This window comes from Doryrhamphus excisus, chromosome 8, assembly GCF_030265055.1.
Source record: "Doryrhamphus excisus isolate RoL2022-K1 chromosome 8, RoL_Dexc_1.0, whole genome shotgun sequence".
Taxonomy (NCBI): Eukaryota; Metazoa; Chordata; class Actinopteri; order Syngnathiformes; family Syngnathidae; genus Doryrhamphus; species Doryrhamphus excisus.
This window is the reverse complement of record NC_080473.1, coordinates 18512543-18529162: the sequence shown is the minus strand read 5'-3', so window position 1 is coordinate 18529162 and position 16620 is coordinate 18512543. Positions and strand designations below refer to the sequence as shown.

Below are 16620 nucleotides of genomic sequence, written 5' to 3'. Positions count from 1 at the left end.
CCTTCCTGCTCTTTGCACACTCTATACAGCTGTGAGATCATAAAAACTTAAAATTATTTGCTGCATGAGCTGCTTCTTGGATATCTTGTAGGTCCCTTGCAAATAAATGACACGCATTGACGCAGAAAATGGTGGGACAATGCAGAGGTAAACGCCACTTTAGCAGCAGAAATGAACATCAGTTGTGTCAGTGATGCTGCTTTGAAAGATAACAGGTTAAATTGGTGTCTTGCATGATTAATAATGATATTGTATTAACCTGGCAGTTATGTATTGTTTAGAGTTCACTTTTCTTCCAGCGGCTGTGGGCAACAATGTCCCCTGGCTTGACTTGATTTGTTTAATCATAACGGATGTGTCATCTGCGCCTGGATTTACCAAAACCAAATGCTAGATTATGTTCTAATGTCCTGGTACGTGGAAACGTACGTGTACTTTTTTTGTTTCTACACTGTTTAGATAGATGTACATACTGCATCTAAGATTTGCTTTAATGCTGGACACACAAACAGCTGTGGTGGTGGTGGGTTTGCGGGGGGGGGGGGGGTCTCGGGCAGGGGGGTGTTGTGTCCAACGAGTCAACCTGCTGCAAAATGTAGGTTAAGCAGCTGGTGTGTTCTTCTGCTGGCCTGCCAGCAAAGATGTGCTCATACAGGTGTAAATACAGTTGCTTCTCTCACAGTCAAACACACACAGACACACTCTGGAAAGGAGAGGAGGAGACGGGGTGGGGGTGCAGGGAGGAGATGTTGGGGGTTGTATTGTTTGGGTGTGCCGAGGTTGGGGCGCAGACGGACAGATGGTTCATGCAAGTATAGATTGAAAGCATGGCACATCAAACCTGCTGCCTCACGCTGTATTTATTAAGTACACGCGTCCCTCCTGTCCATGTTTCCATCACGGCGGCACGGTGGTCTAAGGGTTAGCGCACAGACCTCACAGCTAGGAGACCAGGGTTCAATTCCACCCTCGGGCATCTCTGTGTGGAGTTTGCATGTTCTCCCCGTGCATGCGTGGGTTTTCTCCGGGTACTCCGGTTTCCTCCCACATTCCAAAAACATAGGTTAATTGGCGACTCCAAATTGTCCATAGGTATGAATGTGAGTGTGAATGGTTGTTTGTCTATATGTGCCCTGTGATTGGCTGGCGACCAGTCAAGGGTGTACCCCGCCTTACGCCCGAAGACAGCTGGGATAGGCTCCAGCACCCCCCGCGACCCTCGTGAGGAAAAGCGGTAGAAAATGAATGAATGAATGAATGTTTCCATCACATGAGATCTCCTGATGCCCCAATCGTCGCTAAATTGAGAAACGGCGTGATAACTTTTGTTTGTGTCAGTAAACTTTTATTTCCTTCATTACACATGAAAGGAATAAAATCAAGGAAAAGGAAAGTGAAGCAAAATTAGGAATGGAGGTGGAGAAATAAACACTGGTTGTACGCCAGACATGTTGTACGTATGTCTGAGACGCTCAAACGTCGCGTTACCTTCTTTTATTTTTTTAACGTTGCGTTACCTTCAAGAAGGATAAAGTTGGAGTCCTAGAAAGGATCTGCTCCTATGAAATAGACAGTGATAACCAAGCAGTATCGGGCTCTCATTATTGACACTTCATCCTCCCATTAAGCCTGCCACGCCCCTTCCAATGGGCACGACAACCACAGGGATAAACGTAAGGGATTGTTGTCTCTTTTTTATTACTGTTTCATTTCATTCTTATTTTTATGTAGTTTATTACACTCCTGATCAAACGTTTTAGACCAAATGTAATAATTGACATTTTGCACTGGTAGGCTGCTGATCAAAAGTTTGAAAATGTGGACTGAATGTGATTTAGTGTCAGGTATTCATACTGTCATGATCTCTTGATGGCAAAGGCAAAAAAGCTTTCTCTCTTTGAATGCGGTGGGATTGTTGACACAGCGTGCCATTGTAGCTGATGCTGGACACTCATTTGGAAGCATCTTTCTAAGTAAGAGTTTGACTTCATTTTCATACTATAACTTTTTAAGCAACCTAATTTTCCCCAAAATTCCAACTTTACTTTTGTGACTTTTTTTTTTACTATTTTGAGCTGATTATCATAAAATCCCTGTTTTTTATGTCCATTTCATACTATTATTCTTTACATTTTCCATTATTTTACTTGTAAATACTCAATCTTTCTTCTAGTATACTTTCTTATCGCAATTAAGACTTTATTTCCATAATATTTTTACATAATTCTCATAATATTATTTAACTTTTTCCACAAACAAATTTTCCACAAATGACAACTTTATTTCCCATAATATGAGCTGGAAACCTCATATTACAAATATACAACATAAGGTGGCCAGAAATATCTTACTTCGGTACGAGGTACATTATTTAAAAAAAAAAAAAAACTTAAACGTATTATGGAAAGCAGGAAGTGAACAAATGTAACGGTTACTGATTGTAAAAGTACCAGCTGGACGGGTAGGATTTAATAAGCTTTGCTTCTTCATACTCCTTTTGGACATGTGGAACTGTGAACTGATTATGGGATGCACTCAATTGTAATCTGATGCATGTTCTAATGAAATTAAATCATTACCATTACCATTACCATAATATTACAACATTACTTTTTTGTTGAATATTTCACCCCAATGCTACAAAATATTACATAACATTATTTCCTCATGAAATAACAAGTTTGTGCTCAGAAAATTTAGACTTTTTTGTCTTGATGTTATGACATGATTCGCATAAGATTGCAGTTTTTAAAAAATAATTAATTGAATTAAATGACCACTCATTTTTTTCCACAAATGTGTGTGTGTGTGTGTGTGTGTGTGCTTACCCCGAGCGTTTAGTGATATTTCCGAGGGTCATGGGTTGTTTGATCTGAGCCAGAGGCAGGACAACGGTGAGGCTCGGCAGAGGAGACAAGCGTGGGTTTGCCATGTTGTTGTTGCTGAAGTTGTTGTACGAATCCTGGCTGCTTAGCTTGACTGAAAAGAAACAAGAAACACATACAATTAGAATTCATGCAGAGTGTTTGATGTAGTACTATGACAGTACAAAAGTAATACATTAATCATTAGTGAGTTCCCTGCCATTATTTCAGGTGGGCACCCCCAAATACCAAAAATGTCAAGGACAGTAGGAGCATAGAAAATCTGTTCACGACCTTCTAAAATACATTAATACCATTCACTATTGAGATACATTCATTCATTCATTCATTCATTTTCTATCCACTTTTCTACTGGAGCCTATCCCAGCTGTCTTTGGGCAAGGAGCGGGGTACACCCTGGACTGGTGGTCAGCCAATCACAGGGCACATATAGACAAACAACCATTCACACTCACATTTATGTTTTTTGGAATGTGGGAGGAAACCGGAGTACCCGGAGAAAACCCACGCATGCACGGGGAGAACATGCAAACTCCACACAGAGATGGCCGAGGGTGGAATTGAACCCTGGTCTCCTAGCTTATTGAGATACAGTGGTGTGAAAAAGTCAATGACAACACAAAATGCAGTTTTTAAATCCATCCATCAATTCTTTTTCTATGCCGCTTATCCTCACTTGGGTAGCAGGGGTATGCTGGAGCCTATCCCAGCTGACTTCGGGTGAGAGACGGGGTACACCCCGGATTGGTCCGCAGTCAATCACAGGGCCACCTTTTAAATTAAACCTTTAATTATTAAGGGGAAAAGCTACATGTCTGTGTGAAAAAGTCATTGCCCCCGTGTTAAAACATGATTAACTGCGATTAATTGAGGAAAAGGTTATAAAGCCATTTCTTCAGCAAAACACAGTGAGAACCACAAATAGCTATAAAGGGTGAAAACACGGAACAGTGGTGAACCTTCCCAGGAGTAGCCGGCCAACCAAAATGAACCCAAGAGCGTAACGACGCCGCCGCCAAAGGGTCACAAAAGACCCCACAACAACATCCAAAGAACTGCAGGCCTCACTTGCTTCAGTTAAGGTCAGTGTTCATGACTCCACCATCTGTTGGTGACCTCCAGCTGAAACCAACTTGGGTTGTGCAGCAGGACAATGATCCAAAACACACCAGCAAGTCCACCTCTGAATGGCTGAAGAAAAAAACAAATGAAGACTTTGGAGTGGCCTAGTCCAAGTCCTGACCTGAATCCTACTGAGATGCTGTGACATGACCTTAAAAATGACCTTCATGCTGGAAAAGCCTCCAATGTGGCTGAATGACAACAATTCTGCAAAGATGAGTGGGCCAACATTCCTCCACAGCGCTGGAAGAGACTCATTGCAAGTTATCACAAACGCTTGATTGCAGTTGTTGCTGCAATCAACACTTTTTAAATCACTTTTTCACACAGGGACATGTAGCTTTGGATTTGTTTTCTCTCTTTACAATAAAAAGTTTCATTTAAAAACTGCATTGTGTTCAGTTGTGTTGTTATTGATAATTATTTCAATTTGTTTGATGATCTGAAACATTTAAGTGTGACAAACATACAAAAAAAAAATCAGGAAGGTGGCAGACATTTTTCCACACCGCTGTATATTATTAGATATCTCACTAAATTGCTTTGTCAGCGAAAAGATGACTGCTTTTATTATCAAAATGGCCCAGGCGGCCCAAAGGTTTGGACACCTCTGCAACTTAAAGAGATGAGGAATCAGCGTAACTGAAAGGATACCTAAGAAGATGATGCAAAGACAGACGAGAAGCATCAGACAGAGGCAAAGATGTGATTAATGACCAGAATGTGATGATCCCCAAACACTGATACATGTGGAAAGAAAATCCATCAATCAGGTTTAGCTCCGTTTCCATTATCTAAGAAAAGCCAGCATGCTGTCAAAAAGACACACTGACATCTGACCCTCATCTCTCCTTCGCTCGTAATCCAGCCATCCATCCAGCTTTCTAGCCGTGATCCCCGTCTTAAAAGCATTCACATTTTCTCCCAACATTAAAGCCTGTCCTTTAAACATCTTCTCCGTTCTTACTCGTCCCGTGTCACGCCATTCTTTCAATATCCAAACGCATGATTGCAATGGTATGTGTGATCTTTGCTTCTTGGTTCTCATACCGGGGTGTGCTAACCCTGGTACCCTAACCCTTAGGGCCTCATGGGGAACAATCAAAGGATGCAACTTTGCCACTTTGTTACTTTGGAAAGCAACACATGCAGACATGCTAAGAACTTAATGTATTTTTTAATGGGTCATATGGGTGAAAAAACATATTACCATTTGTGCTCAATTTATTTACAAACATTTCTTAAACAATCCTCATAAATGTTCTTGTCGGTATTTCTTCGTCTCAGACTTTATTCTTGTAATATTATAACCTGTAGCAAAAAATAACAACTTTATTTTGTTTTCTTTAGTTTCTCATAATTATAGGACTTTTGTCTTTACTTTAAAATTTCAACTTAATACTAAAATTACATTCTTTCCTTTGTTCTTGTAAAATTGGAATTTTGTCTCATTAGAATGGAACTCTTAATATTTTGAATTGATTCTTGTAAAATTACTGACATATGTTTTAATTTCGGGCTGCACGGCGGAAAGTGGTTAGCGCGCAGGCCACGCAGCTAGGAAACCCGAGTTCGATTCCACCCTCGGCCATCTCTGTGTGGAGTTTGCATGTTCTCCCCGTGCATGCGTGGGTTTTCTCCGGGTACTCCGGTTTCCTCCCACATTCCAAAAACATGCTAGGTTAATTGGCCACTCCAAATTGTCCATAGGTATGAATGTGAGTGTGAATGGTTGTTTGTCTATATGTGTCCTGTGATTGGCTGGCAACCAGTCCAGGGTGTACCCCGCCTCTCGCCCGAAGACGGCTTGAATAAGCTCCAGCACCCTCGCGACCCTCGTGAGGATTAGCGGTACAAAATGAATGAATGAATGTTTTTTTCCTGTTTTTTCTTTTTATATTTTCTAAATATTTAAACTTTTGTCTTTAATACTTTTAATAGTTTAACTTTATACCACTAAAGTTTATAAATTATACTACAAAAACCGATACTGTTAAGATGAAATAAGTAATTGCATCCATATGCTTAAAAATGTCAGTTTTGATGGTTTCACTTAAGCTGATTTTTAGCTGATTTTGGAAGAGGAAGACTATGGAGGAGTGTCGGGTGCCGAAGGTCACGCATTGTGTGGAAATATGAACGTATGTACATGCGCACACATGTGCGCAGACGTGTGCACACACAGAATTGAGATTCTAAATGTGAAAATTGCATATCATTTAATGCCCCTATATTTGTAAATAGAATGCTATTTTGGTGTAAAACAACCCTTTTTGTGTTGTTTATGTTGTGGTACAGTTTTTTCCATATTTCAGATATCACAAGCAAAACATTTGTGTCAAAGCAAAAGTTCTGCTTAATACGTAATCTCCCTTTTTTAGTTGGGAGCTGATATTTTCTTGAAACTTACTTTTGTTCTACTGCTGACTACTAAAGAATGGCAACAAATAGAAGCATTTTTTTTCCTGATGAGTGAAAGACAAGAGTCTGCTCTTTCTTTTGGTAGGTTTCATGTTTATGTAGCAATAGAACAAAATATTCTGCATAGCCTTGAAAAATGGTCTAAAATGGCCGGTACTGAGGGGGTTGTCTTTTGAGAAATGGCTGGGATTGAGTGAGTTAAAAATAATGGCGTAATGTTCTGGTGTTCCAGTAGCTTTGTCCATGTGGCGTACAGTACATAGATTTATGCAAAATGTTGCTCAAATATTGCAGTTAAAAGGAGAAACAGCAAGAGGGAGGGGTAAAGGCAAAGTGGGAGGACAAAGGAGGAGCAGTGGCGATCCAACACTGGACAGAATAAAAATAAACCAACACAGCAGCTAAAATCACAAACCTTGTTTTGGCAAGTACATTTGGAATGGGAAAGCAATCACCCACAGTCCGTTAACTGCCAGGTAGTCTTGTGGAAGAAGAGAAGGGACGGGGTTGGGCAACTCTATTGGCTCATGGGGCGTCCTATAAACGTGCATGCTTGCTTTCACTCATCCCTCTCTGCAGTGCAATGTGGAGGAACACATAGAAGCACGTAAAGACTTTAAACGAGCCTCAACTTGTATGGATATTCAAATAAAATCAACATGTCCGTAGTTTACTATTTGAAAAACATCCAACATGTGTTGAAGGTGAAAAAAGCAACTGGAGAAGGCAATTCTGAAAAGTGGACTTACGAGGAAAGGGAGGATTTGGGGATGTCGTTCATGGTTTGAATGGGTTGAGATATGGGATGAAAATATATTTTTGGGCCAAAATGCAATTGCATGAAAATCGGGAATTTCTGTAAATTGGGAAATAGATTGCTTGAAAGAGTTTGACAGGTGTGTGGCCGTGGTTTCTTAAGAGTTACGATGAATTATTCAACTTAGTAACACTCTAGACGCGTAAAGAAACATTTCCATGGGCTTCAGGCTGAAGCAAAAAGACAGATAGCCAATTAAAAATGCATAAAGACCTCGCTCCAACAACAACAACAACAAAGTCTGGAAGACCTCTGCATTTCACAGCTTCCACTGAAGACATGTCAGATATGGAAAGCATCAGTTTCCTTTCCTCACCTCTGGCTTCTTGCAAGACAAACCTACCACACGAGAGGGTATGTAATGGCACACGTAAACCATAACTATAACAATCACATAGGAGGTGAAATAAGCCTGCATTTAAAAACACATACAGTAATTTTCTTTCCTGTTGACCAGTCATTTGTGGGTTCATAGCACAGGACCTGAATTGGATGGCAGACATCATATGTGCCACATAAAGCAGTGGTGTCCAAAGTCCGGCCTGGTGACAATGTGTGGCTCACAGCTTGTTTTTTTATGGCCACTTTTTTATATATATATATTTTACTAAGTCTGCACAGTCTGCATCTGAACATTCTGAAGGATGATTTGGTTCAGTCTGAAAAGACAGCAAAAAGTACACAGGAAAATATTTGCTCTGTTGAAAAAATGTTGATAAAATAAATAAAAAAAAATATATATATATATATATATATTTATTTTTTCAACAGAGCAAATATTTGCCTGTGTACTTTTTGTTATATATATATATATATATTTATTTATTTTTTTGTAGCCTACAAACCTAAAAAAGTCCATTAACTATTTGTATTTGATAAATTTATGTAAAAAATGTAGTGGCCGATTAAATATTTATATTGCATTTGTAAAATTCAGGAAATATATTATTCATTTAAAATTATACAGAGATGTGTAATATTATTATTATTATTATTATTATTATTATTATTATTATTATTATTATTATTATTATTATTATTATTATTATTATTATTATTACAGACTAGAAAATAATAAGTCACCGTCTACTCTTATACGTTACTTTGTCAAAAAGAAAAAGGCTGGAAAAACTTTATAAAATACGTAAAGCGCATTTGAAAATCAGGAAATGTATTCAGATTTTTACATTTAATCCTGGCTAATTTAGTAATTGACTATTATCTACCATTATTTGACAAAAAAACAGTGAAAAATGCATTTATTTCTACATTATTTGGCTAACCAGGAAATGTATGTATGGATTTATTTCAAATCTATTTTGTCTGAAGTCATCTATATGAACTGTTTAGCATGTTTGGTTTTGTGTCATTTATAAAGACAAATAAAGACGACGAAAGTGTCTCTCACATACATACATCCTTCTATTTTTCCAAATGGGGACAAAGTTTGGACACCCCCCCGGCATTGAGAATAACATTTCATAAACTAGCCGGAATGAATACATTTAGATGCCATTCTTGTAGGAGGCTGTGAAGTGGGTTCTTGTCTGTGTTGTTCCATTTGTATCAAGGCCACTAACAACTCTTGCTCCTCCCATTACCAACTGTGACCTGCTGCAGGCAATGGTGATTACACAGCGCCACACAGAGGATGATCCCTGCACTAAAACACATGACTGCATGCCTGTGCACAGGCAGGCTCCTAACATGTAATTCATCCTGACAAACAAGCACTACTCATTTCAAGGAACTGCTTCAAGCACAGAATATCTAATATTCTTTGTAAACATGAGATTTCTCATCTGGTGGTGTGTTTTTAAAGCGATGCAACAGAGAATATGTCAACGGTGTCACGGAACTGCAAACCCTTTGTCGGCTAGAGAAGACGGGTTGTGTAGAAATTGTGTGTGGATTCTGAAGTGAGATGAAAATGTGGGAATTTGTGGAATGTGGAGAATTGTTATCTGAATGGGAAGGACTTCCATTTCAATGGAGAAAAAAAAGGAATGGCCTGAATCAGGTGAATGTTTTCATGATAGAATCAATCAGTTTGGAAATACGGAAGTAAGAATTTTTAAGGTGAAAGGAAATTTGTGTTTAGTAAAATGTGTAATTTCAGGGAAAATTGACTTTTTCTTGGGATGTGGGAAATTCTTATTGCAAATTTCATGAATGAGCTGATGTTTCGATGTGAGAATTGTTTAAATGAGTTGAGAAATGTGAAATATGGAGATTCTGGCAAATTCCAATTCGCCATTACAGAAAAAGTGGGATTTTTTATTTTGTGTGTGTGTGTGTGTGGGGGGGGGGGTGTCATTGGCTAGTGAGCCATCAGGTCCCGAATAAGCTGAACATGTGGAATGATTTGAATTGGGCTCCAAATTACAATTTTCTCAACCAAAAAAATCGGGCAGCAAAACTAAGCAGTAAACATAACACGCAACGTAAAACTGTTATTTACGAGTGCCCGCAAGGTATGCAGGGTAGTGAGCCGGCAACAACTATATGAGCGATGAAGAAGTAAACATGGATCGATACTGAAATAACTGATACTTCTGATATCAGCTCTTCATGGTTTAAAGTTGATACTCAAATAAAAATAAATACTTCCGATACTTCAGTCATTTGAGGCGATGTTTGCATGCAATGTTTGTAAACAAAACCGTGTGTGAATTGTCAATAAAGTTTACATTCTTATAGTGTTAATCATTTATTTTGATGGTTGTATTATAAAAAAAAATAAAAAATAATGTATTTCATATGATTTTGGTCCTCTGTTTTTTCTGTTGGTATATAGATTAGCGTGGCTACATTGTAAATCACATCAATATACTTTAGTGTTGAAAAGTTCTGCTAATGCTTTGTGTGACCAAAGTAGTGTAAGTATTCCGTGTTATCATCGATGTACCTGTTACTACATGCTCACAGGATGGATGGAAGTGTTTTAATAGCGGGCTTTCTAGGTGGAATAGATATGTCCCATTCCTTGCCTTTTATGTGTTTTTATATCTTTAGAAGGCACAGAAAATAGAAAGACTTGAGTTCATGCCTTACGTAAGGATTGTGGATGAATTTTAAGTATCAAAATAGATTGGAATACAAATAATAATCGAAGATGAGGAATACCGTTTGTGTGAATAGTACAAGATTCAATGTGGCCAAGTTAAATGATAGGCCTGTTCGTGTCCCTCAAAGAAAAACAATGGAATGACGACTTCCTGTCTCCTCGATGTTTGAAAAATGTCAATGGCTTTTGGTTTATTGTTCAAGTGAGGAGCACACAGGTTGGATGATATTGTATTACACTGCAAGTGCTGATTCTTCCTACCGTAAATGTGAAGGTGATAAGCATGTGGGAAAGACATAAAGCATGAGCGTGTACGTGTACGTGCGAGGTGAGGTCATGCTTCCTTGGCATCAGTGCTTTTACCACATGACATGACTGGCAAAGGGGAAGCACCGGGTCACCAGGAAGGCAAGATCAAACAAAAACCTCAAACCCAAATACGCCAGGCCTCAGACCGTAATAGCAGAGAGGAAGTGCTACGATCAACAAGGGAATTCATAGTTTCCCGTCTAACCGTGTTTTTAACACCTCTCTTTGCTTTCCACATTGCAAGGGCGGGCCTTGTGATCGGCCACAGGAACAAATATGTTGCACCGCCTAAAAGGCACAAGCAGCTGTGGAGCACTGCAGAGAATCCGAAGCACTGAAGTAGAAAAATCTACAATAACTGAATAACTGATTACGTTTTAGGGGTTAGGATTAGTACGGCGAAAAACAGGTTTCGGGCAGGGGTGTTCAAAGTGCGGTCCTGACCCCATTTGCGAGGGCTGCTATTTTTTCCACAGCACATTCTAAGAATACAAGAAAACTAAAAAAAAAAAAAAACAGTAGCAAAAATTGTGATGTAAAATTTGTTGCTGAATAAATTGAAATAAATTTTACAACAATAAGCAATTTTATAAGAAAAAAATGCAAAGAATAATATCAGAATGTTGAGGGGAAAACAACATTATATTAAAGAAAATATATAATCTATATTTTTGGGGGGAATATTACAGAAAAAATAATTTTAGAAAGTCATGGTACTATGAAATACAAATGAATGTATGTATGAATTTACAAGAAGAACGTTCAAATAGGTGGAAAAAAGTAACAGCAGAAATTGGGGAAAAAAAGCTGTCATTTGACAAGAATAAAATCAAAATATTAACACAAAAAAGGATGCCATTTTATGAGATGAGCTTGCAATATTATGAGGAGAAAAAAATTCATTTTAATAGCATGAAGTTGAAATGTCAAAGAAAAGTAATTATTATAAGTCGTAACATGAGAAACAGACAAAAGAAAATAAAGTCGTCATTTTTAGAAGATTAGGTTCAGGGAAAAGTTATGGTGTTATGGAAATATAGTCATATTATTACAAAAGTGAGGGTGTCGATTTTATATCAGCTATGCGGAAGAACATGTGAATCAAGTGGCCGCAATCCAATTAAGATCAATGAATGGTTTGCAAGTGGAGGAAGTTAAAAAATGAGCTCCGACAGGTCAAGAAAACACAGCTGAGTTTCCGCGAAAATAAGGAGAGGTGGCTCAAGTTGGAAAACCGAATCTAGCGATGGATTACCAATCAAAGGACAGCTAGGAGAAGCATCTCTAAAGACACCTTTTGACTAAGGGCAGTAACGCTATCAGATGAAATGAAAATTGAACATTTCAAGGAGGTCCATCATGGTGCTTTCGCTTCATGAAACGGCGCCATCTTTCCATGCGGACAAAGACTACGGAGGCACAGCAACTTCCATTGGATTACAGTGAAAGCTAGCCATCTTCCGTTCCTACTGCAGCGAGAAAATTGCCAACAAACACATCCTGCCCAACCACACCACGAACATGGACGCGGTGCACTTTTGACATCGTGGTGAGTCACACTATGGAGAAGAAGGGGACCAGCATGGTGGCGATATGCCAAACGGGGCGTATCGCCCTATGAAAAACTGAAGCCGTGCCCTATAACGCAGTGCGCTCTATGGTCGTGAAAATACCTATACCACAACATAAACAACAAAAAAAATGCAATTTTTCATGAAAATAATATTTTTTACAAATATAACACCATGAAATATTTACAATTTTCACACTGGAAACTGAACTGTGTGTGTGAACGCGGTGGCAAATGTGTTCAAGCGTTAAAATGTCTACATTGCGAGATGCCTTTTCTGTTCCTGGCTGTTGCGGATCATGTATTTCAATGGCAGAGATACAATCAGAGCTCTTACAAAATACACTTCTGCCACGTTTTTTCATCTTAAAATGGGACCACACTTGATCTCTTCTATTGTGTAGTTGCATCATCACCACGCTGCAAAAAAGATGGATCAATATGTGTTTGGTAGCAAATGGACAGCAAACAATAGGCTTTTTCACCTAGCTGAGATGCACTTAAATATTCATTCATTTTCTACCGCTTTTTCCTCACGCGGGGGGTGCTGGAGCCTATCCCAGCTGTCTTCGGGCGTAAGGCGGGGTACACCCTAGACTGGTCGCCAGCCAATCACAGGGCACATATAGACAAACAACCATTCACACTCACATTCATACCTATGAACAATTTGGAGTCGCCAATTAACCTTAGCATGTGGGAGGAAACCGGAGTACCCGGAGAAAACCCACGCATGCACGGGGAGAACATGCAAACTCCACACAGAGATGCCCGAGGGTGGGATTGAACCCTGGTCTCCTAGCTGTGAGGTCTGCGCGCTAACCCCTAGACCACCGTGCCGCCGCACTTAAATATTGTAATTGTGTAATTCATGGAATACTTTGTGTGATCTTGTGCTTCTCACCGTGCAGTGGTGACCCCGACGGACTACTTGAAAGACCGGGTATGGGGCTACAACGACCCCCGATGCTTCCAGCCAGGACGCCTCCACTTCCTCCGATGCTGGCTCCACCCACACTTCCAAACGCAGCCACTCTGTTCAGCTCCTGCTCAATCTCTTCTAGGCCAGCACTTTTCTGGAAGCGTGACATCCGGTTGACAACCCTTGGGGACATATGCGTGCGGGAGCAGGGTGCCCCACCGTAGGGGTTGATAGGAAAGACATGAGTCGTGCCGCGGAGAGTGCTGATGGCCACCCAGCGACTGTCTTGGCTGAAGCACATATCCTGGACCTACATGAAGAAAAGAAAACATCAGCATGAATATTAATGACACGACTGTGTGCCCTAACCCTAACCAGAACCCCCAAACCCTGACACTAACCTTAATGCCCTTACCCAAACCCGCAAATTGCCCCCTGGCCACCTTTGGCCACCCCTGACATGATGTCAACTCTTCGAGCAACCACAACTCTTTAACTTGTTAGTTTCCTACGTTGTGAGTGAACGGTTAAAGAGAGAAGTGGAGTGTTATTGCAACTGGAACTAATTGGAAGAACAAGTCGTATGCGCACCAGAAATCATGTGCTACAAACCGACCAATCGCAGCAGTTCAACATTTTTTTCAGATCATGCTACACTGGAGGCTGTAGCAAATTTTAGCCTTAACCAAGGAAAGAAGAAGATACACTGGATGGGTCAACGACGACCAGACCAGACCAGACTTTAACATTAAGAAGAAGCTGTGTGTATGCTAACGGCCCCGCCCCCATTCGTGCCATTGTTCTATGGAACAAGCACACCAAGGTGCTGAAACCAATGTACAGTGTGAACCATCTTCCTGCCTGTTTGGGGGAAGGAGAGATGCAAAACAGGCATGCAATATTTTGAAGCTGGCAAAATTATTATGAGCCCATGAGACACAAGAAATCTTTTAATCTCACATGATCTCAACCCTAGAAAAATACATATAAATATATACAGTAAACCTCGGATATATCGGACTCGGATATATCGGAAATTCGCTCACAACGGACAGATTTTTCTGTAATGCATTTCCAATAAAAATTCATTGCATATATCGGATTTTTTATAACGGATTTCGCCTATTTCGGACAAAATCTCCAGTCCCGTTCTAATGCATTTCCATTAAATTTCCCTCGCATATATCGGATGGCCGCATCATGGCGCTCCGATTCGCCGAATCGTGACAGGCCGCTATACGACGTCATTTGCAGCGTTTGCAGCGTTGCCTGCGCGTCCAGGTACATTGGAAACATAGTCAAGGAAGTGCCTTTTTATAACGGATAAAATCCGATTTACGCATATACCGGATATAAATCCGATATATGCGTAAAACTGACATTTTCTGGTATACGCATATAACGGATTTCGCTTATATCGGACAAAACCAGTGGGAACAATTGAATCCGATATATCCGAGGTTTAATGTATACAAATATATGAATTTAATAACATTGTTTTACATATGGGCTGCACGGTGGACCGAGTGGTTAGCACGCAGGCCACACAGCTAGAAAAGCCTAGTTCAATTCCACCCTCGGCCATCTCTGTGTGGAGTTTGCATGTTCTCCCCGTGCATGCGTGAGTTTTCTCCGAGTACTCCGGTTTCCTCCCACATTCCAAAAACATGCTAGGTTAATTGTTGACTCCAACTTGTCCATAGGTATGAATGTGAGTGTGAATGGTTGTTTGTCTATATGTGCCCTGTGATTAGCTGGCCACCCGTCCAGGGTGTACCCCGCCCCTCGCTCGAAGACAGCTGGGATAGGCTCCAGCACCCCCACAACCCTCGTGAGGATAAGTGAATGAATGAATGAAAGTTTAGCATCTGGTCCTCAGAATGTCTGCAATGAGGAGCCAGCGACTATACTGTCAAAGATTAGAGGAACTGCAGTCCATTTTACTGCTCAAACACTGACTCTAAGAGACTAGATGTTTGACAAGATGGGATCTCCCTGAGCATGCCAGACATGCAGATACCCAGACAGATAAGACTACAAAAGACCCACAAAAGGCAAGGAAAAAGATGCAGGGTTGTTGAAAAAGACCGATGTAACACTGAAACAAGAAAAATAAGGAAAATGAGGGAACATGTGTTGAGGTACGCAAGTATGGAAGGCCGAACTTGTTGCCAAGCATGTGTGCCTGATTCAGATCTATATCTGCGGGTCTTGCTGACATGGCAGGTACGACAAGGTAATAACTGTCTTCAGCACTGACAGTAAATGGGGAAACACTTGCATACCAGACTCTTCACTTTGCGAAGACCAAGTGAAAGAGAAGTCCTGGCCTCCCTTGTGGTTAATTACACAAGAGAAGCCTCCTGTGTCTCTGTCTTGATCAGTTAGAAGCGTCAAGTCAACAATGCCACTGCAAGTAAGGTTACCTTGCAGCACAGCTTCCCCAAAGCCATCACTGCAATGAACGATCATATATGAACATTACTTATTTTTGCACTACTAAAACACACACCTCACTGTTATGTACAATAATACTTCAAACGTGCAATACTGGGCTTGTGTGCAGTAGGATTCATTCATTGAAGTGAAACTCAGGTACAATATGTGCAATACTACATTTTCTTGACTGAGATTCCACATTATGGTTACTGCAATTCTACATCTTGTTACTGCATAGGTTATTGTTTTTAATGTACATATATTTACACTTATTCTGAACAGCACCTGCCACTTTTATATTTTTATTATTCTATATATGTATATCATCTTCTGTGTGGAGTTTGCATGTTCTCCCCGTGCATGCGTGGGTTTTCTCCGGGTACTCCGGTTTCCTCCAACATTCCAAAAACATGCTAGGTTAATTGGCAACTCCAAATTGTCCATAGGTATGAATGTGAGTGTGAATGGTTGTTTGTCTATATGTGCGACCCTCGTGAAGAAAAGCGGTAGAAAATGAATGAATGAATATATATGTATATTATATTTATATTATATTATTCCTTGTTTTTTATCCTTTTCCTTATTCTTATTTTTACTTTACTTTACTACAAAATGCACCGTGGAGTTGCACTCAAATGTTGTTGTATGCAATACAATGACAATAAAGGCGATTCTGATTCTGATTCTAAAGTGTGGTGCGCACTTCCTGCCAAAGCTGTGCATGAATTATTGGAAGTTACCATATTTGTAAGACGATTTGTCACACTTTTTCATAATTTGGCTCATCCATGTGTAAGAGTTTGAAGAGTGTTAATGGCTGTTTTATCTGTAGTAAAGTAGGATTTCTTGCCACTTGTCTATGTCCATTTACACTTCCTGTTCCTTCTTTTACTGGGTACCATGTGGGAACCTATCAATGATCTGAGTATGAATCCATCTACCGTTGCACCCTGAAAAGAAATCCAAGGGTTTCTTTACAGACGGTTGGTATTGCAAATCAGCGAAACCCCACACCTCAAAATACCTTTGGAAATTTGCAATCAACCGACCACTGAAACTCTACTGCTG

At 40.0% G+C, this 16620-nt stretch overlaps 1 protein-coding gene across 4 annotated transcripts in view; it reads right to left on the bottom strand.

The window, feature by feature from the left end:
* bcas3 (BCAS3 microtubule associated cell migration factor) overlaps window positions 1–16620 on the bottom strand; it is a 223950-nt gene that overhangs the window by 166337 nt on the left and 40993 nt on the right. For all 4 annotated transcript variants that reach the window (XM_058079793.1, XM_058079792.1, XM_058079794.1 and 1 more), the window contains exons 15-16: window positions 13096–13423; window positions 2829–2979 (exon numbers count right to left, since the gene is read on the bottom strand). In XM_058079793.1, coding sequence (XP_057935776.1) covers window positions 2829–2979; window positions 13096–13423 — 479 coding nt within the window. The remainder of the gene's footprint in view (window positions 1–2828; window positions 2980–13095; window positions 13424–16620) is intronic.